The sequence below is a fragment of the Momordica charantia genome, assembly GCF_013281855.1.
Source record: "Momordica charantia cultivar OHB3-1 chromosome 10 unlocalized genomic scaffold, Mcharantia_2.0 BLBB01000010.1, whole genome shotgun sequence".
NCBI classification, from domain to species: domain Eukaryota; kingdom Viridiplantae; phylum Streptophyta; class Magnoliopsida; order Cucurbitales; family Cucurbitaceae; genus Momordica; species Momordica charantia.
The window spans coordinates 855,705-878,965 of record NW_028275158.1 but is presented as its reverse complement, the minus strand read 5'-3'; the positions used below and the strand labels follow the sequence as shown (position 1 = coordinate 878,965).

Sequence of the window (23,261 nt, the reverse complement as noted above, 5' to 3'; positions counted from 1 at the left end):
TGAAAAATCAATATGTAATTTCGACAAGAGTTGTATGAAATCACAAATGTAAAATGTTCTTAAAGTTTTATTAACTATGTAATTCTAAATGCACTTTATTAAAAGTAAACGTTTATTTATGGAAAAAGAATTCCTCAAAATCGCAAATGGAGCACTCGGAGAATCATAACCACGTCAGATTTTCAAGCTAGCAAAGCAAGCATCCTTCTCTCTCTTTTCTCTGTCTGTTTCTTCAGTGGGAGACTCACGAGTCACGAACGAGTCGTCTCGTCCGGTCTCCGGCGAGTTGAGGCAGGCACCGCCTTAATCGAAGAGCTCTATGGGTCAAATGACGGTGATCCTCAACTATTCCCCAGCCCCTTCCCTCCTCCAAATTCTCAATGGTACAGTGATCTGGAGAGGTGTCGGAATTCGATTGCTATGCTAATTCCCATTTGGTAGCTTCTTATTATACCATACCATACCATGGGCGGCACTGCCGAGGAGATTGGACAACAGCTGGTATTCGATGTTGAGCATACTATATTTGTTGCGGTGGGCACGAATGTGGACGAGACCAAGACTACGCTAATTTGGGCTGTCCACAACTTCGCGGGGAAGAATTTTTGTCTGCTTCACGTTCATCCACCTCCCCCTGGTGTTGGTCTGAGTGAGTTCTCTAACTTTGGAATCTCATTTATGTTGCTGCGATTTGATGATGTTTAGAACATGGGAAAAAAACAAGATTCGAGTTGAAATCTGGGTCTGATTTACTTCAGTTTACACTATGTTGGTAGTGTCAGCTCAACCTTTGTCATTTGGTGTGGGGATAAAAGATCATTTGCTTAGCGAAGGTTGGATGTCCAGGTGTTAGGAGTATGCGTTGAGTAACATATGACCGAGAGTCCGTTTACTATTCCCACTCAGTAGCCTCAATATTACTGCCTTCATGGCCTCCCATTCCCTGACTTCAATCACCGTTCCGCGTTTTTGTTGAGGGAAGTTATTGATTCACCCAGGTTGGTACTGCTAGGGATCCCGGATTTGTGTAGAGGTTCTGGTTGGATTGAACTCAAGTATGCTATTGCTCCCCCTTGGGATGTGGTTTTTGGTCAAGTCCTCTGGCAGAAGTCAAACCCTGCCGGATTTCTTGATTGATGAGAGTGGGTTCAACTACAATAGTTTTTGTAAATTGTGTCATGGGTTGGGTGGGACTTATCACATTTGTACTAGATGGCTAATAACACAAAATAATAATAATAAAAATAGTATTCTTAAAAAAATTATCGATCAAATTTAACATAGGTACAAAATGTAAGGAAGAATTTCTAATTTTTCATTTATAGGATATACTAATGCAGTCAATGGGTATATTTTTTTTCATAGGGAACAGAAAAGATATTCATTAAGGATTCAATCGAAACAGCCTAAGGGCCATGGAGACAAGGTGTTCCCATGCCTCAATGGAAATGCAGTGAATAAAATACTTGAATATAAATTATGAGATCGAGTTTTTTGTTTGGGGGAGAATCTCAAAGGTTTGTGTGGACACTCAGGCAGGAATCTAGAAGTTTTCCTCTTTAAAATTTACTTGTTATATTTTATGTAAGAAAATATGTTATATATGGACTGATAGGGTGAGTAACAAGAATAAAAACAAAGTCTATAAATGTGAGCATCACAATCATGCACAATAAACGTTCTGGAAATTCGAATGTGAGGTACTGAGGTTGCATTAGACAATATTTTTTGTTGTTATCCAAATCTTTTATAGTGGCAGCTAAATATCATGGACATTTAATTTCGATTGATTCTAATAGATTATTGTGTGAATAATAATGAAACTGTCTAATAAAATTCTTATTTTTGTTTTGAGTTTTAAGGAAGGGAAATGTCTATGCAAGATGATTATATTCCTTAAAATACCAAGAACAACAAACAAAAGAGTCCTAATAGTTGGTCAGTGCCATTAAAGTATTTAACATTTCCAAAAAATTCACGCATTCTGATAGTGTATACATTTAAGAACTAATGTAATGTACAATTGTGGACTTCTAATGCCGGTTCCTTTTGCCTTTTTTTAACGTCATCTGACTGCAAGTTAATATGATGAGTTTATTACGACTTAGCTTTCATATCATAAATGTTCCTATAAAATGTTATCCTTACATGCAGGAAATGAAGGGCCATCGTCCAATACACTAAAAGAGCAGATAGCCAAGGCATTTGAGGAACCTGGAAGGCAGAAGCCTTTTGAACCTCTTAATCAATATGTTGCCATTCTTGCCAAACTGGGGGTACCATTTCATTTCCCATGTTTATTTGACATTAATTTAGTTACTACAAAGACCAAGTTGTGCCTGCATGAGAATGTTAATGAATGGGTGGATGATAAGTTTGTACTTGTCATATTAATCAATGAGAAGTGTTTTATCGGTTTTGATTATATCTCAGTATAATCAATAAATTGACTTATATTTGTAGGTACAAGCCCAAAAGGTATGGATTGAGACAAACAGTGTTGAGAGAGGGATCGTTGAAATTATTGCTCAGTACAGTATTAAATGGCTAGTCATGGGTTTAGACGCAGAAAGATACAATCTGAAGTATGCATCATTTACTGTTATTATGAGCTTTCCAGGAAATTGGACTTTTTGCTACTGTTTAGTGTCAAAATATGTATAGTACCATTTTAATGATGTTTGTGGGATCTGTTTATTCAAGTTCCAAGTCTTAAAAAGCATAATTTACGTAACATGAAGAATGCTTACATCCAAGTGCATTCATTTAGGAGTATAAAATGCATACACTTTTATTTGTTTTAACGATTTGTCAAGCCATAAGAATGGATGACTGAGCGAAGGGGTATATGAATTTCTGACTTATGCATATTAACGGTAATTTTATTGCTTTGAATTGATAATGCATTGCATAAATTACACTTCAGGAAGCTGGACGGTTTTAGCATTTTGGAATGTAAATTTCTAAAATATTTTCATTAAGATTTCTGACTTATGCATATTAACAGTAATTTTATTGCTTTTAATTGATAATGCATTGCATAAATTACACTTCAGGGAGCTGGATGGTTTTAGCATTTTGGAACTTAAATTTCTAAAATATTTTCATTAAAAAGAAAAAGTGCGGTTCTTCGTTTGATTTACTTACTCAATAAAATTTTTAGGAGGTCCACTGGATTAAAATCCAATAAAGCTTTCTTTGTATGCGAACAAGCACCGATGTGCTGCCATATATGGCTTGTCTGCAGAGGACATCTTATATACTCAAGGTACTTTGATATTTTAGAATTTGAATTGGTTTTTATTCTTTCTTCAATTGGCTGCATGTGTTATTTGTTCATCGCTACCTAAGTAAGATTAGTATTAAAACAGGGAGGGCAGAATGGGAAGATTCCATCCACCGCTGCTGCAGAATTTGGACATAGGAACCAACCAATCCAACAATCTGAAACCAGAGTCTGTGACTTGTCAATTGAGTTTTCTAGGTACCTCACATTCTTTATTTCCATGACATCTGGTCTGTAGAGTATTTCTTGTTGTGCTGTTTTGGTTTCCAAAAAGCAGACAAGCAGAATTACATTATTGCAGAACTCTGCAGATACTCAAGAAAAGGAGAATGCATTTGATGGAGTTTTAAGCAGGTTCAGATCTCAAGGTTTGGTGGATCCTAAATGCTCCAATAATGGAATCCTGGGTACTTCAAGGACAATACTATTGTTAAAGAATGAGGTGAGCAGAGACATCCCCTCAATTCAGAAGTTTGAAAATAGCTTCAGTTATGCCTTCTGTTATCTTTCACGTGATTATGGGGATGCACCTGAAAGGTGAACATCTCCTCTCTCTCTCTTTTTTAATGATGGGGTTTCGGGTACTCCACCTACGTATTCCTGAGAGGCTTCACCCATTCTAAGGCCTGCTCCGAGAGATAGCAAGAGGTGTAAGTTATTAAATTTTCAACAATCTAGGACCTCAGTGTATCTCCAAACATCCCTGATCAGTACTTACCACCAGGGCCCCCTTGGCTGAGATTCGAGGGTCAATGGATTTTGCATACTATGGTCTTCAGCATATTTGAGTTTGCATAGTATTCAATAGACAAGGAAATTTGATACATTTTTATTCTTATCAGAGGAATTCAACTATCTTCTAACATCGTTTAAACATCATTGATGGATCATGAATTTGCAGGGTGTAAAAGAAAGGGGACGACCAGTTATCCAGGGTCCTGGTTTGCAAGAAGCCATGATTAATGTTAAGCCCATAAAAGAATTTGCAGGAGTGAAGGCCTGGGAAGAGGAAGATGCTGCGGGTGCAAAATTCAAGGTATTTTCTGATTGTTGCCTGAAGTAGTATAAAATATTTTGATCAGGGAAAGAAAGAGTTGATTTAGGGTAGTTGAGGTTGGCAGGATATAAATTTTGTTTCATAGGTAGGTTGTATAATGTCCGTCTCTCCTCCAGCAGACTATTATATGCAAATGCGAGCCAGCCAGATTAATTGTTACGAGGGCATGTGATAAGGAAGCTTAATGTGTACTAACTGTTCCGATTGAATTATGAAGATTTCCTTGGGAGTTCTGCACTCTAATTCTGTTTATTTCATTTTCTACAAAGGACGTTCTTATTATGTCTGTTACAGGCTAAATCTTTTTTTGTTATGGTCATCTTACAGGCTAAATCAATAGAAAGCTCATGTATGGAGGAGGTGAAAGAAGGAAAAGAGATGGAAGAACTTTTAGAGAGAGAAAAATTAGAAGTAGAAAAGATGAACAAAGAGCGTGATGAGCTCTTGAAAGAACTACACGATGTTCAAGAGCAGACATTGTTACTCGGGAGAAAAGCTTCAGAGTACCAGTGTGATGTGAAGAAGTTGGAGGAGAAGCTGTTTGCAGCTGTTGACCTCTTAGTAAGCTTCAAGGAGAAACGGGATAAGTTGCAGATAGAGCACGAAGGTGCAATGAACAAGCTTAGACAACTGAAGAATATGGTTAAAGGTGAACCTCCATATTTTCGCAGTGCAGAAATGCCCACATTCTCATTCATGGAGATAATTGAGGCAACGAGAAATTTTGACCCTTCCTGGAAGATTGGCGAGGGAAGACATGGTAGTGTCTATAAAGGCCTCCTTCGCCACATGGATGTTGCTATAAAAATGTTTCCTTCATATGGTTCTCATTCCCAATCAAAGTTCCAATACGAGGTAAATCTTAGCCAATGGTAAAGCAAGTCCATTGTCACAGCATTCTCATTTGAAAAAGATTCTATAAAGCAAATTGCTTCAAGAAGTGGTCAGTTTTAAGATGCATTATCATTGGATATATCCGCTCTGTACAAGTATTCGTTATTAGTTTCATGATTTGAAGATCTACTCCTTGTAGAAGCTGTTGATATAACATACTTTTCTTTTCCGTTGACATGCATTGTTTTTTTTTTTAATGAAAAAACAAACTTTCATGAAATTTTAACATTCATTGTTGGGAAAAAATTTTATGGTACATTATAAAGTCATTACTAAATTGACAAGAATTTTACATGTCTAAATTTAATATTCTAATATAATCTCAATAATTTTGCATGTATGCTTGAAGATCAACGTACCAAAAATGTAGGTTATTAATATAAATTAGAGACCCTTGTTTAATTCTTGTTGAAGCATGTAGTTGGGGCGGGCGCAGGCTAGAGGTTATATAGTATCTTTATGCATGAAGATAATCTATTCAGTTATTGAGATTGAACTCTATTATGGATTTCTGACCATATTCTCTTATCAGCCTTGTTATGGTAATACACGCATGACACACAAATAACAGTGGGAACTTAATAAAGTTGATCTCCTATCCTTTATCTATCAGAATCAGACTTGAGTTCACTTTTCACACCTCTATGATTAAAGTTTAAATTTAAGACTTAGCTTTGATACTATACTAACCCAAAAACTTGAGTTGATATGTTAGAATAAGTTTAATCTTTCTCGCTGTGTTCTTTAACATACATATCTTGTTTACCAATTTATGATTGTATACGCAGCTGATTTTTAGCTACATATTTTTAGATGCATTTGTTGATGACTTCTCACTTTTTTTGGTTTTTTATTGGTAAATCACAGGTTGAGGTCTTGAGTAGGGTAAGGCATCCCAACCTGGTTTCAATTATTGGAGCATGTCCAGAATCTAGGTTAATTGTCTATGAGAATTTGAAAAATAGCAGCTTGGAAGACCAACTTGCCTGCAAAGATCACAATCGCCCACTTCCATGGCAAATACGGATTCGTGTTGCTGCAGATATCTGCTCAGCTCTTATATTTCTCCATTACAGCAAGCCTTGCATTGTCCATGGAGATATAAAGCCCAGCAAAATCCTACTTGATGCCAACTTTATTGCCAAACTTGGAGGCCTGGGCATCTCTCGCTTGATCCCACGAGAAGAAAATGCCTTTAATTCTGCCTTCGCGTATGATATGTCAAAAGAAAATAATCCATATATTGATCCCGAATACCTTCAGACTGGAAGGTTCACTCCAGAATCAGACATCTACTCTTTTGGTGTTACTTTGCTGCGAATTCTAACTGGAAGAGCACCTTCGGGAATTGTAAAAGATGTAAAATGTGCTCTAGAAAATAACAAGATTGGTGCCATCTTGGACTCATCAGCTGGAGACTGGCCACATGATCTAGCAGAACAATTGGCTCTTGTGGCATTAAGATGCTGTGAGAGGGACAAATCGAATAGGCTTGACCTTGTCTCAGAATTATGGAGTGTTTTGGAGCCTATGAGATCCATTGCCTCAACATCCTTTTCGAGTATGAAGAAACATTCTCGAGTACCTGCCCAATTTACGTGTCCCATTTTTCAGGTAAAAATCTAGCTAACAGTGGTTTTCAGAGCATGTTTGCTTTGTATTTTATAGAGATATGCAACTTGATTTACATACGAAGGTGATGCAATAAGAGGATTTTACAGGAAATCATGAAAGATCCACTCATTGCTGCAGATGGGTTCACATACGAAGCAGATGCTATAAGAGGATGGTTTGGAAGTGGCCACGACACTTCTCCAATGACAAATCTTAAACTCGAGCACTGTAATCTTGTGCCAAATTATGCTCTTCTAAATGCAATTCAGGAGTGGCAGCATCAACTATGACAACTTCGGTCCAGAAAAATACTACAAACTGGTGAGGCTTGGTACAAAACTGTCCCATAATATCACTTCATACAGGTCACTTACTTATAAGTTATATCCTTTGATGTACAGAACATTGTTATATACCCATACAAAACATAGTCGAATCAATTCTGATTTAAAAGTTAGGTCCTCTGTTAGATGATGATATGGAGTCTGATTGTAACTTGTAATTCCCAACTTTTGCTTTGATAATGCTATTGGAAGTGAAAGTGGTTAGAGTTCTTGTCAGCATCATTTTCTCTTTCTCAGTCAGATAAAGATTGTCTTTGTTGAACTTCTTTTCTCATCTTGAATTGAATGCATTTAGAACATGGGATAAAGATTCTTTAGGGAGTTCTTTTGATAGCTTTTTGTCTTGTAGAGAAAGAAAACAGAAAAGAGGCAACACAAGAAGGGGTTAATGGAATCAAAATCATATAGCTTTACTTAATGCGGCATAAACTTTTTAAACTTTTTTCTTATGCCAAGTAGACTACACACTTTTATCCTACCTTTTAACCAAGACAGTCTATTTTATTTCACCCTGAGAAGTCATGAAAAGTGTCCATTTGCTCTTTCAAGAAATTACTCAATAGTTCAGAACTGTGAGGATCTTGTAACTTGTTGTAAATCAAAGGTAAACTGTAGATAAACTATAGAAATAGATTGAGCATAATGTAAATCAATGACTCTGAAACTTTGTCATTTATTAAAAAAAGACAGTTTCGATATTATCTTTAATCTTTCATAAACATTTAAAAGATACTCTTTAAGGAAAGATCTGCTAATATTTTCAATGTACTCAATTTTACCGTTTTAGATTGTGTCACGTTGTTCTAGATTCTACCATGTTTTTTCATTTTAGTAAAACAAATTTATGGTACAGAAGTTTGAACCTCTAATCTCAGTGAAGCAGTAGGTATCAGTAGGTATCAGTTAGAGTTATGTTTAGTCCAGAACGTATTTTTGAAACGTTTATAAAAAGTCAAAGATTTACAAAAGTTCAAAGCTAGTGTTGAAACATATGGGAGTTTCTTTTCGTTATAATTATAAAATTTGCTTCTTTCTATGAAATATGAATGATATATCAAGTACTCTAAAATTTGGCAATCACATATTTGTGATTTTGTGAAAAATGGTGATGAAAAACACATGGCTAGGGTACTATCTCTGTTTACGAAAATAGCCCTATGGGTTCTGGAAATGGGCCCATCTGTTTGGACCGATTGGGCCCAAATCATAAATGAGCCGACAAGCATGGTTCCTCGGCTGCGCGGCCCAATACCCAATTTTAGTAACGTACGCACGTTAACAGCGCGTGCGCTTGTGTGCTTCCACGTCATACAATTTTCACTTGGGCGTATTTTTATTTAATTTAATTTTCTTATTTTTTGGCCGATTGAACACGAACAGGGCTTTCCTTCTTTTTTATGCCTTTATATTTTCTCATACAAACCTTCGTTTTTTCTCTCTCTGTGGAAACTCTCCCAAAAAACAGCTTCTCTCTTCTCCACCGATCACTTTCTCGAATTTTCCAGGCCCCCTTTTCCTCCGGCTAACGCCCTGAAACTCTCTCCGCATCGGCTCCGATTACGATCCGATCTGTCGCCTTCTCTCTTTCTTGGAATCGATCTTTGTTCTTCTTACTGGTACGTGAACCCAACCGATCACACTTAGTTTTCGTGATTCTATCTGTTTTCGCGTATTGGCTTGTATGTAACTTCTTGTGTCGATTACAGATCACGTGCCCGAGCTCTGGAAATGGTTGTTTCGTTCTTTCGTGATTTTCTTGGCAATTTTTTTGTTTCTTTTGTTCAGTGTGTTTGATTGATGTTTCAATTTATTGCTGCGGAGGTCTGGTAGAGAAATGGACGGAACATTGTTTATATCTGTGTATCGGCCTATCGGGTTCTTCTAATAGTGAATGTAACTTGGCCAAAGTTTTGTGTCCTGTTAAATTGATGTGAGATTTGTGTAATTAATTTGAATGCGATGGCGCATTTAGAAAATGCTAACTTTCGTCTTTCATTTTCCTGTTGTTCTTGATTTCTTTCTTCGAGAACGGAAGCACTTTTGTAAAATTTGGGGAAAACCTATTTATTTATATATATTTTTTTCATCTTCTCATGAAATATATTTTTGTATAGTTAATTTGTTCTAGGATATAATTTTAATTAAATTGCGGAAAATAGTACCTGTTTCCCCATGTAATGATTATGCAGTCTAATGAATTCTTAACTTGGGGTCAACACTTGAATCAGTTGTAGTCATTTGGTCATTTAGAAAGGATCTTGCGCTTTTTCCATTTCATGGTTTCTCCATATGCTGGCACATTTTTAGTGGATGGAAAGCTTCCTTTCTTCTCCGTTTGCAGCACACTATTAGAGCTAATAACTCGTGCTTTATTTCCTTGATTCACCTCTGATTGGTGTAGTTGTACGGTTAGGGCCACTGGTTTCTGCTCTCCAATATGTAATATATATTCTTTTTTGGTTTTGTGCAGTGTTTCTGCCCTTGAGCTTTGGGTTTTAAACTTGGGTGTAGATGCCAGTTGCGAAACTCAAGACCTCTAACTATCCAGATGTGATGAAATCGGAGGAGGGAAATGATTCTCTAGACACTATTATTAGACAAGCAATAGGAAAAGAGCCTTTTCTTTCTTTCTCGAGAGCTGGTGAGAGCCCAGTCCAGTGGATTCAACTTCTTCATGCGCTAGATCAACAAGGTACTGCGAGTGTTAAATTAGTTCGAATTGCAATGATGGGGCCTCTTTGAAATCTGATAGCTAATTCTAATATTTTGAATGTTGCAAAAGCATGTTCTGTCCTTTGGTATAAAGCTTATTGCTTTGTAGGACATATTGAGTTCCATTTACTTGCATTTCAAGTCAAAGGGAGAACACAATCTTTTGATATATACAATATTTTTAGACAACAATCATAATGGCCTGGATCAGGAACGAAGCTGCAAGAATTTCTTTTGCATGTGTGCCAATTTGTTCTTCTTTTAGTAAAGCTTTTTCAACATGTGTATACACACTGTTCATGCCTCCGCTCTTTATTGTTGATTAACGAGTATCCTTTTATAAGGACGAAGCCTCCTAGAAGGGGGTCAAATTTTCTTTTAATAAATCATTTTTTCTTAAATCAAATCATATGCTTTGCGCTGCAGTTACTTATTTAACTGTCGGGATGCAAAATCTTTGAAATGTGTTTTATCTTTTTGACAGAACTTCCAGGTTGGCCATTGCTCTCTCCTTTAAAGGTTCAAATGCAAAAGTGTGAGAAGTGTGCACGGGAATTCTGCTCGGTTATCAACTATAGAAGACATATACGAGTGCATCATAGGCTGAAAAAGCTAGATAAGGTGTTTCCTATCAGAATTACTTTATCTTTTGACTTGGAGTTATGTGCTTGCCGATTATTAAATTACGTTGCAATTTTGCCTTTTAATTGTCTTTTTTCTCATTGATTTCTTGCTTGTTTGAACGTAATTGTTCTTTTGCACATTTTAGGATTCTGCCAAAAGTAGGGATCTACTAGCAGCATTTTGGGACAAGGTAAACTTTGTCCACTATCCACTGCCGGTTGTTATACATGGTCTCATTCTTTATTTCAAGACTTGTTCATTGAAGTTATTCTGCATGGTTTATTCCTTTATTAAAAAAACTTATTCATTGATATTTTATACAGCTGTCTTGGGAAGAGGCGAAGGAGGTTGTATCATTCAAGAACGTCCTATTCGAGGCAAGTCATTCCTCAGTTTCATTATGTACTTTTTTAATTCTTGTATAAAATTTCTCTATCTTTTCCATGCCATCTTTAAATCATTTGATAGAAATGAAAAAGAAACATAACTTGAAGAAAAGTCCTTGCAGTTTTTAGATATTGTCTGTTTTATGTTCTCTTTATTGATTGGTCTGTGTAAACTAATAGGGAATACAAGGATCGGCTATAATCAAGAACCTAACGGCTCTTATTGGAAAACCTGGATTCTCTGCCCTACCACATGTTTATTTGAGGGCAGGTTCTGCGCTTTTGGTACGTTCATGTTCCACTACCAGCCTTTATTCTGGGACCTATCAGTTATCAATACATTATTGTGTACACATTTATTTATATTGCATACCTGAACCTTTTCAGGACATTGTACAAGGTAGACCATCTAGGTTTCCGATGACATCTCAGGAGTTATTTGAAATTCTTGACAATGCAAGCGAAAAAACGTTTCTATGTGGAACGGCTGTCTCTATGCAAAAATACGTATTTGATGGGGAGGCTACAAAGATAGGTCTTGAAACTAAGAACTTAGTTGCTTGCATGAGCTTCTTGGTGGAACAGAAAGTGGTAAGTCTTAGTCCTTTAATTTTAGTACACACACTTCTTATGTTCTTTCTTGCTGATAGTTCCAGCTTTGTTGTGGGCTTGCCAAATATGCTTGCAATATACTATTTTTATGCAATCATATTCACATGATTACTTTTTTGTTTGCTCATTAACATGTCCTTCAACCTTTTCTTTAAGGTCAAAGCATGGCTTGCTGACAAGGATGCTGAAGCTTTGAGGTGCCAGAAGTTGCTGGTAGAGGAGGAAGAAGCTGCTCAAAGGAGGTATATCCATTATCATCTCCATCCAATTTATCCTTCTGCATGGTACCTTACGTTGTAGATTCTTGTAAGAGTAGCATGATCTAGCAGGATATAATGGACCTTGGTAATGTTAGCTGAGATTAGATAAAAATAGTTTTAGATTAATAGTAGTATAGCTATAGATAAATGGTGGTACATCTGCTATTTAATAGGAAACAAAAAATTTAATGTCTTGAACAATTATTTCTTGGTAAGGAACAAGCTTACCTTACCTTAACCAGTGTACTCCGACTTGATGGGTCCTTGGCGCTCTTAACTTAGTTGCACTAACTATTACGTCCTTGTGTAGGTTCACTGAGCCATTGAAAATAAAAAATATACTTGCTAGGGATACTGACCATTCAAAAACTTGCTTGTTGTGAATACTCTTCTTTGTGTCTTAGAATGCTTGTTCCTCACTCATGTGGTTATCTGTGACTGTGTAGACAAGCGGAGCTGTTGGAAAGAAAAAGGCAGAAAAAGCTAAGGCAGAAAGAACAAAGGTCTAAGGAGCAAAAACACGAGGAGAAGGGTGATATGGAAGGGAGTGTAGACGAAACAATTGAAGATGTGTCACCTGAAGAATCATCGAGCCCTCAGACTGAGTACCATTCAGAAGGGGAGTCTCGGGGCATACTGCCTGATCATATTCCGTCATCTTTTGAAGCATCTCAACAATCACTAACTGATGAAGATGAGGATTCTGAGTCTCATTCTGGGTTTCGCAGTTTGTACCCTGAATATCTTCCTATTGATCAGAATGGTGAACAGCAGAAAGTGCAAATGAATGGTCACAAGCATGTCATTGCCCAATGGCAGGCGTTGCCTAAGATACAAAGGGGACTTTCCAATGGTTTTCGTGCAGATCAGAATTATCAGGGACTCAAAAATGGAGATATGCGCAGGCATGGAAACCATGTGCAATCAAGAGCTGCTCCCATTCAGGAAGAGCCTACGGCCCAGGCAGAGGAAATTAAGAGCCATGAGGTTTTGATTGGTTCTATTTCAGTGGCGTTAGGAAATTGCAACCAAGAGAGTAAAGAGCCAGCTGGAGCTCAAGATGATTGCCAGGATGGTCATCAAACGCCAAGGAAGATTAATCATTTGGAGAAATTCATTAAGCCAGATTCTACTCAAACTGCAACAAACCGAGTGATGGTTAAGCTTTGGAGGCCAGTAAGTCGTAATGGATCCAAACATGCAATGCCAGATCAAAGTGAAAATGGCGAATCTGAAGCCGAAGTGATAACTGAAAAGCTGGAAGATCAGGCCCTGCTGAATACATATTCGCCAAGATCCTCTTCCTTGGATGGTGATACTGGAGACTTTGGAAACAACTCCTCTTTGGTTCAGGAAGAAGAACCTGTGCAACCAGTTGGCTTGGAGTTCTCTAGCCGTGCTGCCAAGGCTTTCCTTGCACAGAGTAAGTTAAACTTTGTTACACATTTTGCCTTTTGCCGTCATTTGATGTGGAAAATTGGGCCCATATCTAACTTTGAACTGTTGTTGCAGGATGGAAGGAGGCTATAACAGCCGAGCATGTTAAATTGAATCTACCCTCGGATTCTGAGTCTTCTGGATGCTTTGAAGTTAAAAATGAGACTGAAACCTCCTCTGGATTATTCCAATCGTCAAACATTGAGAAACGCAATGTTCTTGGAAATGCAATAGTGATCAACTTGGAGGCTCCCAAGTGCTCAGCCAATGAAGGCGGCAAGACCAAGTTCAGGACAAAGGGTGCGAAGATAAAGTACATTCCCAAACTTCGAACTACTACCTAATAGTGGAGACAGGATGATGGGATCTAACCCACGAGTTGTTTTTTACATTCTTTGCAGAGCCAATTTTACCAATGGTCTTCTGTCTTGGAAGTTTAATATTTTCTCTCTTTTCCTTTTTCCTTTTCCGGGAAATCTTTTATGATTCTGTCCTTCGTGTCAGCAGATTTGTTAGCGAGGAAAATTCCTTATTTTTGGTATAATTTCTAGATTTTCCTGTAATATTTTTGTTATTAGTTATGGAAAAGGTGCATCTATATTTTGCCTTGCCTCTCATCTTTCTCATCTAACGAGGCAATTTTTTAGCATACTTTCCTTCACGGACACAGAACTCCTATTTCATACCAAGTTCCCCATCACGCAACATTTGCTGATTTAGATCAAATTTAGAATAATACTAACTTCCAGTACCATTAAAATTTTGATAGAAAAAAAAAACCTCTTTTTTCATTCTCCTCCTTTATAAAAAGAATATATATATAAATGGTGGTCGGTAATATACTGATCAATAAGTATTATCTTAAAATTTAGGAAAGGTGAATTCTTCCTCATAATTTTAAATGTCATAATTTTAAATGTGAAAGTCTCGATGTCATGAAAATATAGATAAATTTAAAAATAATTCATATTAATATTACGTATAGATTAATGACATTTTTGATTTTATCAATTTTTTTTGTAATAGGATAAAAATGTGCGGATATTTAATACCATGTTCTCATATTGTATGTGAAGAAATCATCATAAAGGGACCCCGCCCTCAATCATCATGATGCCACAGCTTAAGCTGCTTCTTCTGCGAGACTCCAATGCAGAGGTAAAAAACCTCCTTTTCAGTGTAAGAAAATGAATATTCTTGAAGTGTTGTGCGACCATAGAACTTAGAAGTAAGGTAAGGTAATAAAACAACCTACCAATTTACCCAAAATGGAGTGCATTCAATAGTCAGGTCCAAACTTTAGTATAAAATGACAGCCATCCCTGAACTTCCATAAATCATTTTAAGGAACTACAATTGCATGCACTGTACAAGTTCCTGAATCTCAACAAGACAATAACAGATACCGAAGCCAATTCATTCCTTTAACATTTGTACAGCATAAGTTTCTCTCTCTCTCTCTTTTGCCTTTTTTTGGCTGAAAGGAAGAAGGCTCGAAGATGGTAATGACCATTTGTTCCTTCAGTCTTCTATACGATGCTCTAAAAAAATGTACATTTGTCACTGCTGTAAGTGCTTTCCTAGTTGAGGAACTGCATAGGTGGCTACTTCTCTCTATCTCAAGCAACCTCCCTTTCACATTGGATCATCAGAAGCCATCCCGCGTGAACAAAATTAAAATTCTTGCATCTCAGATTAGTTGGTCAGATGATAAATGGAACACTTGAACACTGTACAAGCCGATACGTCACGTCATTGCTGGAACAAATCGAGCCAGATGTTAATTTAGTCGCACAGCTGCGCCGTCTTATCCTCCAAGAATCAAAATGTGAAAAGAATTATCTCCATTGGTCTGCTGGTGGAAGACTTCATATACCAGCTACTTCACTTTAAGAAAATCAGCCTTAGTCTACTGTTCCCTCACCCTCTGTTCTTATATAACGAAGTATTTTTTGGCAGTAATGATTAGGTATTAACCTCTCCAATCCGACAACTAGCTCAAATAGGTGGATGCATTAGGAGTCAGATACCATTCATGCGGCCAGACAAAGCAGGGCTAGGACTCAAATCCAGAGAAGGGTTTGTTTTAACATGATCTCTCAGCAGCTGTCGGGACACTCGATCAGCCAAAACTAGCTGTCCGTCGTAAGACGCGCCATAAGCAGACCTCCCGACCTGTTTTCCCAAGATATCATTTTCTGGTATCAGTTCAGAGAAGATGTGAGCCCCAGGCTGCAACCCTCGAAAAATATCAGGATTTGAATCATGAAAGGAGAGGCCACTGCTGTACGGACTATTGTTTATGGACTTTGGCATGCTTCCAAATCCCTCTTGCAAGTATATAGATTGTTTCAGGTGGTTGTAAGGAATTGCACCACCACATCCTGTCAGAGGTGTGGACGAGCCTGATGTGGTTCGTGGACTTGATATAGGTGAAGGAGACATTCTTCCACTGGGATGTTGAGGTGATCGCGAGTGCAAAAGAGGGCTTCCAATTGGTGAAACGGGACATGATATGTTTCTGGGAATGTTGATTTCACTGGATGAGAAATGAAATCAGAATCAGTCAAATAATCTCTTTTTTTCTTTCTTTTTTGTTTTCTTGGTTAGGGTTGTGGGGGGAAGAGAGAACCTGGCATGAAGAACAGCTTTTGAGACTCTTGAAGAATGAACTGCAAGTCTGTCTGAGTCCACTCTAGTAGGAATCCGTGATTGACCAATACCCTGGAAGTAATTAATTGACAACAGTCAAAACCAAGAAGGAAAAAAAAGAAAAGACAACTTCATTCACTGAACTAATTCGTTTTCACAGCTGAGGCACTAGAATCTCTCCAGATTCTAAGCTAAGTGTGCCACAGTTGTATTTAAATATCAAGAGTCCACCAATCTGTCATAGATGTATAGCTAGTTGTCTAACTTAGTTAAGTATTCGAGTAAAAGGTCAATATAAAAAATGCTGACAACAACAAAACCCACAACCAGGAAAGAACCACACGCTTTGTGAGATAATATGCACAGTGATGAATCAAAAAGCAATTTTAAAAGTGTGTATACCAGAGTCTTCACTCCGTTTGTAACCCCAGGAGTTGCATCAGAAGGTTCAGAGCTCAAAATAGGCCTTTCTACAGGTGCAGCATATTTGATGAAGGGATGCTCCAAAAGTTGAGCAGCAGTAGGTCGATGAAGTGGGTTTCGTTGCAGACATTGTCTCACAAAATCCTTCCCATCGTCTGAGAGGTGATCTGGAATTACTGGGAGTTCTTTGCTATTACCAATCTTAAACATCGCCGCGACCTTTTAAGCAAGAATATAAAATGTTCCACCATCAGAATAAAGAACGACGCACTATGTCAAAATCGTGATAGTAAGCTTCAAGGAAGCATTGAACTTTGAGACGAATAAACAATGATGTGCCAAATAAGAAACATGCGTATGAACTCCAATCTTAATGAACAGTTCTCAGTTTCGTATTGAAGGGGGAAAAAAGTTCAAAACCCTCCGGAAAAATTAGCTTTGAGGATGAAAAATGATTATTTGCAATTTAAATCTTATCAGTCCAATAGATATTTGAAACGAAGTGAATTTTCTCTCGTCCAGAGAGACTTATATAGCTTACATATTTAAACACGTCCCTACTTACCCCTTCATACTGGCTCCAAGGTGGCTTTGTAGTAGCCATCTCCAGAACAGTACATCCAAGACTCCAAATATCAACGGCAAGATTGCAACCATTCGAGTTCTTTATGACCTGGGAAAGTTACAGGAGGGTCAGAATAGATGTATCATTTAGTTATGATTTTTATTAAAGATACAATAAATTCTGACCTCAGGTGCCATCCAGTAAGGGCTGCCCTTAAACGACAGAGGACATGATTGGCCTGTGATCTGAAAGCAAAAAGAAAGAGGCAGTGCGTTAACCAATTAACATCCTGAATCAAGTGAATAACGATCATATATTAACTGCTCTCTCAACGTGTGCCTTGGATGTAAAGTTTTTTGTTTAATTTTATCCTACTATAAATATTTGTGTTGTTTAAGGATTTGAGTATATCCAAATACTACACTAATAAGATAGCAACTCCTTTAAATTAAATTATAATACATTAAGATATAGAAGATAAATATGAAATCTTAAATGTGTATTTGTTGATTATTTACCGATAGAGAATGACAACTCATGAGTTTTCAATAATATTCGTTCCTCGTGCATATAGCGATTGAATATAAGGGTTAAAAAACATAATTTAATAAACACTAATATAAATAATATTTTTATTTGCCTTATTACAATCCAGTTAAATTATCAAAATTTTAGTAATAATTTAAAAAATTACTTGTTAGGTACAATTTCATATTCACAAGATAGTTGATAACTGATAAACAAAAAGAAGAAAAAAACTTGCACTATAAATTTAATGATTGGACATGTCAAAATCAGAAATGCTTTCAAATCATATCATTTAAGGTTTAGTAAAGGTAAAAACCATGAGCTATCTTACATGCTTCGCCATCCCAAAGTCTGCCAACTTAACGCGACCATTTGGGTCAACAAGTATATTTGCTCCTTTAATATCCCTGTAGAGATTAGAAGTAGAATAAGATTGTAGCAGCTATTAGTACTGCATGTCCCAGAAAATTTGTGGGCGCAGAAATCACCTGTGCACTGTAGTTTTAGCATGTAAATATGCAAGCCCTGATATTATTTGTTGAGTATAACTACGAATTGCTAATTCCCCAAATTGTCCATACTCTTGAAGAAGTTTATAGATGGAACCACCGGATACATACTCCAGGTATATATAGAGTTTATCACCCACCTGTTTTACAATTTCAAATAAATAATTAGATTTCTAAAACATGGAAAATTATGTAACCGCCAAAATCTAAAATTCCAACTACACCCATTGTAGCTATTACTGTTGGAACTTATTAGAAATTAGGTTTCAAGCCTTATCCTATACAACACAAAGACTTCAATAGAGCAATGGCATGGCAGAGTAAGGTGTTCATTATGATTTGCTTGCATTAACACATCATCATCTTGAACCTCTCACTATCTCTCTACTACTACACCTCAACATCTTCCTTCATAACAAAAAAAAAAAAAAAAAAAAAAAAATTAGAAGCAAAATACTCACTGTCTCCGAACCATAATACTGCACAATGTTGGGATGCCGTAAACGGCTCAGCAAAGCAATTTCCTGCCAAAAAATAGGAAGGTAAATTCTTGATTAGACATAAAATAGCGTAGAGTAAAAAAAAGGAAGCACTGGATGCGATCTGCATAAAATGGAACTTGTACCTGCATTAATTGTTTAGCACTTTCCTTAGACTTTGCATCATCAGAAAATAATGTAACCTCCTTCATTGCACACATTTCACCACTTTCGCTAAATGATTGTAATAAGAGACAAGAAGAATCAGAAAGTGATACATCAAACGAAAAAACAACAGAATGCTACCTACTAACTTGTCTGTAGTAACAAAATTGACCATGTTAGGCACTAAATAACAACAGACCTCACGAGTAAGAGAAATAAATGGCATCAATACTATAATCAAGGTAGCATCATTCTTTAGACAAGCCTACGGCATCATAGCTTTTTCCCCTTTCTCCCTTTTTTTCTTTTTCTTTTGAGGTATACAGCATCATAACTAGTATTGGGAATGAGCAAACTTTTGCTTGAACCGATGACAATGACAAATTAAACGTTTATTTTGTTAACATACCTATTAAAACCAACATATACGTGCCCAAATGTGCCCCGACCCAGTAGCTTCCCCTTCTTCCAACGTGAACCTGGGCTTGCTGGAGTCTCTGTCCTTCCTGGACTCCTAGGCACTGAAGGAGATGTCACTGCTGAATTTGAATGAGAAAATGGAGAAGAGTTTGAGATTGCTATGGGAGGAAGAGGCAAACGATGAGTTTGTTTCTCATCAGGCCAGCACGTTTGTGACTCAGCAGGTGGAGCTCCTGCTCTAGGATGAATAGGTGTAACAGCACCACTTTGAATTCTGGAGCTAGGGCCGGGGCTAGTCATTCTAGAACTAGGTACTGGAGAATATTCAGGGCTACCCCTACTTTGTTGCCAAAAGAAGTGGCCCGCCATATCACCTCCCATAGAGTTGTGCCCTGAATTGTGACCGGAACCAGGACTGGAACAGTGGCCAGAGCCACCTAAAATGACATCTGGGTGAGCCTTTCCAGCCCAAACGGCAGTGTTCATGACTTGCTCAGTGCTAAATACTCTCATAGGACTTCTAGAGGGACTAGACATGGAGCTATCTGGAGCGCTAAAAAAGGCCCCATGACGAGGAACTTGTAGATTTGTTACATTGCTGCTTAAAGGCCTCCGTTTGGGTAGTGAAGAATTCTTATGAGAAAGTGAAAGAGTTTCTGCTTGTTTGCCCTCCCTTAAATTTATTTGCAAGACAGTAGGCGACTGATCCTTGAGAGTTGCACTTCACAAAAATCCACCAAATATGTCAGGGGCAAACAAAATAATAGTTTAAAGAAACAATGCATCAGACTACAGACAAAGGAAAAGAATTACTCTAGAGTGGAAGATGCAGATGGACTAAAGACATGCGAGCTTACCAAGGTTCGGTAGAACCGGTCACAGTTCTAGTCCCAATGTCATAGTCAGTCGCCTGAGGACTACGTTGACGTGAATCATTAGGATCTTCACTATCACTCGAGGACTCACCAGAGACTGAACCAGTGACCAAGTCTCCATCCAAATCTGCAGGATCTGGCCTACTCCGAATACATGCAGGCCTAGGGAGGGGTAAGAATGAAGATGTCTTGGAGCTTCTCTCTAATTTTAATTTTGCAGTCACACTAATCCCAGAATCTGTGCGGCCTACACCTACAGGGTGCTGATGTGGAAGTGGAAGTTGGTGAGAACGTGACCTTTCAGCAAAACTTTGACATCTGGATACTTCTTTGGAAGGTGATGGTGATCCTGATAGAGGTGATTTAGACCCCTTCTCAGATATAGTGTCAGCACCACATCGCCTACGAGAAGTTCCTGACCTGCCGTTTACTTTACCTTCAGGTGAATTCTTGAATTTACGGTGTAATGAGTCAATGAAACTTTCCTTGCTCGTTTTCTTCTTCACTTCTTTGGATGACGACTTCCCCCACCAAGAAGGCATTTTTGTTTTTTACCCTAAATTATGTGGAAGCAGCAAAGAAGCGACTCTAAGTTCAACTCACTCTGCAGAGTGAAAATATTTCGTGAAATTTGATGATTAAGCAGATGCTACACTTCCAAAGCATCCGACGGGTAAATGATATCCTTCCTACCATATGTAACTATTACCCCATAGGCATGCTGGTAAAGCTGTGACTGAGTATACAAACTACCGCAGCAGCTAGAATTTGAGAAAGCCCAATAATCAGGAACTTGCAACAAAATCCTGCATGTAGAAGGAAGTGGAAGTTTGAGTGCTTAAGATATGAAGAAAATGATGTATCTTTTGGAGAAACAGCATTCTATTTAATTCTCTAATTTATAATTTTTTAAAAAATTAATAATAATAGTAGTAAGTAGCATGAACACTTCAAAGCACGCTTCAGCATGCAGCAAATTCAGGTGATTCATATGACTTCATGACATGTTTCAAGCAGATGTGAAGCTATTTGCTTTATATTTTTCAGTACCAAACTGTAAAACTTTTATTCATAGAGGTCTGGTATGTTTCTCTTAACCTTTTGGAGTCTTCAACTATACTTGCATTACTACGCTTCAAATTTGAAAATTAGAAGCAAGACTACTGGACAGTACTGCATTTCGAGACTGATATGGTCCACAACCATAAAATACCTTTGAACTAAGAGGTTATTGGAGAGATTTTTCAAGCTCAATTTGACTTTTTTTTTTAATTGTAACCCGGCTTTCATTGAGAAAAAAATGGAAGTATTTGACTCTCTTTTATATTCCTCAAATCTACTACTTGATTGGGGTTATAAGGTGTTGTCCCAATTCTCACGTAATTACTTCTATTGATATAAAATGCAACCCTTGATTTATATTAAAAAATAAATAAATAAAAGCTTCACTGATGGATATGCCGTATCAAGGATCAGAGGATCGTGAATCAGGAAACAATCAAAGTTCAACTATACTTAAAAGTGAACAACACTCCCTCCCCTCCAGAAGAAGAAAAAACACAGTAGTGATATAATTAATAAAAGATGGGAAATAATCAAAGTTGACAGACAACTTAGAATCTTCGCGATAAGAATGAAAGTTTGAGTTCATTAATTACAGCGCTGAACAAGTAAAAGAAATGTGATAGTCAACACAATCAACGAATAATCGAATGATTCTTCCTCCCTTACACTCCAGAGAAATTTTTTTATTGAAAAAAAAAAGAAAAAAAGGAATAAATTAGACCAAAGAAATAAACTCAAATCCAACCTCTAATCGCTTATGTCATCTGAAATAAACCAAATTCCCACAGCAACAAAACGAAACCAATGATTTATCTCCGTCGTCACCGGCGACACTTTCAAATGTCCTTTTTCTTATAATTTCCACGGCTGTCTACGAAATCAAACAACGAGCTACAAACGTCCATATTCCTCAAAACTCTACTCTACGATACAGATCTACGAAGAATCCAATACAGATAAACTAGGACAGTGACTAAGGAAACTAAAACCAGATAATCAGTAATTTACTAAAACTAGAAGAAGGAAATGAAAAGAAAAGTGTTACCTTAAACATTGGAAGCTGCAAATTCCAGTAGAATCCCACTATACTCGCCCAAATCCTAGTGAGGTAGACTTCCGCAACAATTCAAACTGAAGACCAAATTAGAAAAGAAAGAAAACAACGAAACCCTAGTAATCTGAAATCACAAATTATCACAGGCGAAGCGTTACATCAATCAAGCTTCTCCATTTTATGTGAATTGTGGGATTCATAAAATCGCGTAGCAAAAAGTGAGAGAGAAAAACGAGAGAGAGAGAGAGTATGGCTCAGCGACGACATGGAGTTGTCCGAAAGTTGATATAATTTAATATATTTTAAGAAATGTGATTAAAATAAATTATTTCATCATTCATTGCTTCTCTCTCTCTCCTGCCACCATAACATAACCCTTATTTTTTGTAAAGCATAGTTTAAATATTTAATTTATCATCTAATTTTTCAACATTAATTTTCAAGTTATTATTTAGTTTATTTTAATTGTTGTCTTACGTTAATGTGTTAACGACATTGTGTCAACCATGTAATGGTAAAATTTTCATTAGAAATATATAATAATGAAGAGGGTTCTCGTCGAAAAATACTTATATATTAGTTTAGAAATTCAAATTTTAAAAAATTAGTTAATATGTGGATTAATATTAGTGAGTCATTCTTTTAAAATGAAGTCCAACGACAAACTCATGTGAATTAATGTTAAAAAATATATCACACATATCATTAACATAATAATAATATATCATATTAATATGGATATAAAGAGAGTGTGTATATTAGTTGTCTAGGCTTTACAGCATAGCATTTAAAAAGCCTAGCATTTAAAAATGTTACCAACTTGAATATAAATTTCGTGGTTAAAACATTTTTACTAGCTTGAATGAAGTGTAGTGAATTAAAACGTCTGATATGATGTAATAATCTAAACATATATTAAAAATGACGAGGATTCTCTATTAAACACATTTAACATTTCTTAGATGATAATTTTCCCAACATATGCTTATTAAAAAAATAATCTCTCTTGTGATGGGTTTTAGAGAAACATATGGAATATTTCTATTTTTTTCCAATTTGATTGAGAATTGTGATTAAATGATCAATAAAAATTTATATTGTCAATGTTGAAATTATAAATTGTAAATTTATAATTTGAAATGAATAATATTTTTTTTATATGAAGAAGAAGAATCCAACCACAATTTTTTAGTCGGAGATAGGTGTTTTAAAATGTTGAGTTATAAACCATAAATTTATAGAAATCTAGTTATCCAAATATATTTTGTCAAAATTTGTGTTCTAACAACCATAACTATTT

The 23,261-nt window shown here is 36.7% G+C and overlaps 3 protein-coding genes across 7 annotated transcripts; 2 read left to right on the top strand and 1 right to left on the bottom strand.

Annotated features, from left to right (window-relative positions):
- Positions 1–122: 122 nt before the first annotated feature.
- LOC111011460 (U-box domain-containing protein kinase family protein) lies at positions 123–7,411 on the top strand. Of its 4 annotated transcripts, none has more exons than XM_022285219.2 (10): positions 123–649; positions 2,155–2,276; positions 2,464–2,585; positions 3,164–3,268; positions 3,372–3,484; positions 3,598–3,728; positions 4,188–4,322; positions 4,671–5,198; positions 6,105–6,851; positions 6,990–7,411. In XM_022285219.2, exons 1-10 carry the CDS (start codon positions 466–468, stop codon positions 7,017–7,019), a joined length of 2,217 nt encoding a protein of 738 aa, XP_022140911.1. In that variant the 5' UTR covers positions 123–465; the 3' UTR covers positions 7,020–7,411. The 4 variants fall into 4 exon arrangements, with proteins under 4 accessions (XP_022140911.1, XP_022140910.1, XP_087974917.1 ...); XM_022285218.2 differs by having other exon boundaries at positions 126–649; positions 6,959–7,411; XM_088118791.1 differs by lacking the exon at positions 123–649 and adding an exon at positions 797–998 and having other exon boundaries at positions 6,959–7,411.
- Positions 7,412–8,593: 1,182 nt separating this feature from the next.
- LOC111011517 (C2H2-like zinc finger protein) lies at positions 8,594–13,843 on the top strand. The gene is made up of 10 exons (XM_022285312.2): positions 8,594–8,811; positions 9,666–9,887; positions 10,392–10,528; positions 10,677–10,721; positions 10,855–10,908; positions 11,098–11,202; positions 11,305–11,508; positions 11,686–11,771; positions 12,236–13,212; positions 13,302–13,843. The coding sequence occupies exons 2-10, from the start codon at positions 9,707–9,709 to the stop codon at positions 13,568–13,570; spliced, it is 2,058 nt and encodes a 685-aa protein (XP_022141004.2). The 5' UTR covers positions 8,594–8,811; positions 9,666–9,706; the 3' UTR covers positions 13,571–13,843.
- A 681-nt stretch (positions 13,844–14,524) lies between these two features.
- Positions 14,525–22,240, bottom strand: LOC111011495 (mitogen-activated protein kinase kinase kinase YODA). Of its 2 annotated transcripts, XM_022285278.2 has the most exons (13): positions 21,953–22,240; positions 21,653–21,843; positions 19,825–20,648; positions 18,957–19,688; positions 18,529–18,616; positions 18,365–18,427; positions 17,883–18,043; positions 17,726–17,801; positions 17,052–17,111; positions 16,867–16,974; positions 16,281–16,520; positions 15,859–15,950; positions 14,525–15,765 (listed from the first exon to the last, which is right to left on the bottom strand). In XM_022285278.2, exons 3-13 carry the CDS (start codon positions 20,382–20,384, stop codon positions 15,249–15,251), a joined length of 2,697 nt encoding a protein of 898 aa, XP_022140970.1. In that variant the 5' UTR covers positions 20,385–20,648; positions 21,653–21,843; positions 21,953–22,240; the 3' UTR covers positions 14,525–15,248. The 2 variants fall into 2 exon arrangements, with proteins under 2 accessions (XP_022140970.1, XP_022140969.1); XM_022285277.2 differs by lacking the exon at positions 21,653–21,843.
- Positions 22,241–23,261: the final 1,021 nt, after the last annotated feature.

Coding starts and splice junctions, on each gene's coding strand:
- LOC111011495 (XM_022285278.2), bottom strand. CDS start 20,384: ATGCCTTCTTGGTGGGGGAAGTCGTCATCCAAAGAAGTGAAGAAGAAA. Junction 17,112..17,725: donor ACTTTGGGATGGCGAAGCAT/GTAAGATAGCTC, acceptor TTTTGCTTTCAG/ATCACAGGCCAATCATGTCC. Junction 15,766..15,858: donor AAAGCTGTTCTTCATGCCAG/GTTCTCTCTTCC, acceptor TTTCTCATCCAG/TGAAATCAACATTCCCAGAA.
- LOC111011460 (XM_022285218.2), top strand. CDS start 466: ATGGGCGGCACTGCCGAGGAGATTGGACAACAGCTGGTATTCGATGTT. Junction 650..2,154: donor TCCCCCTGGTGTTGGTCTGA/GTGAGTTCTCTA, acceptor CCTTACATGCAG/GAAATGAAGGGCCATCGTCC. Junction 3,485..3,597: donor TTGTCAATTGAGTTTTCTAG/GTACCTCACATT, acceptor AGAACTCTGCAG/ATACTCAAGAAAAGGAGAAT.
- LOC111011517 (XM_022285312.2), top strand. CDS start 9,707: ATGCCAGTTGCGAAACTCAAGACCTCTAACTATCCAGATGTGATGAAA. Junction 11,203..11,304: donor GGGCAGGTTCTGCGCTTTTG/GTACGTTCATGT, acceptor GAACCTTTTCAG/GACATTGTACAAGGTAGACC. Junction 11,772..12,235: donor GAAGAAGCTGCTCAAAGGAG/GTATATCCATTA, acceptor GTGACTGTGTAG/ACAAGCGGAGCTGTTGGAAA.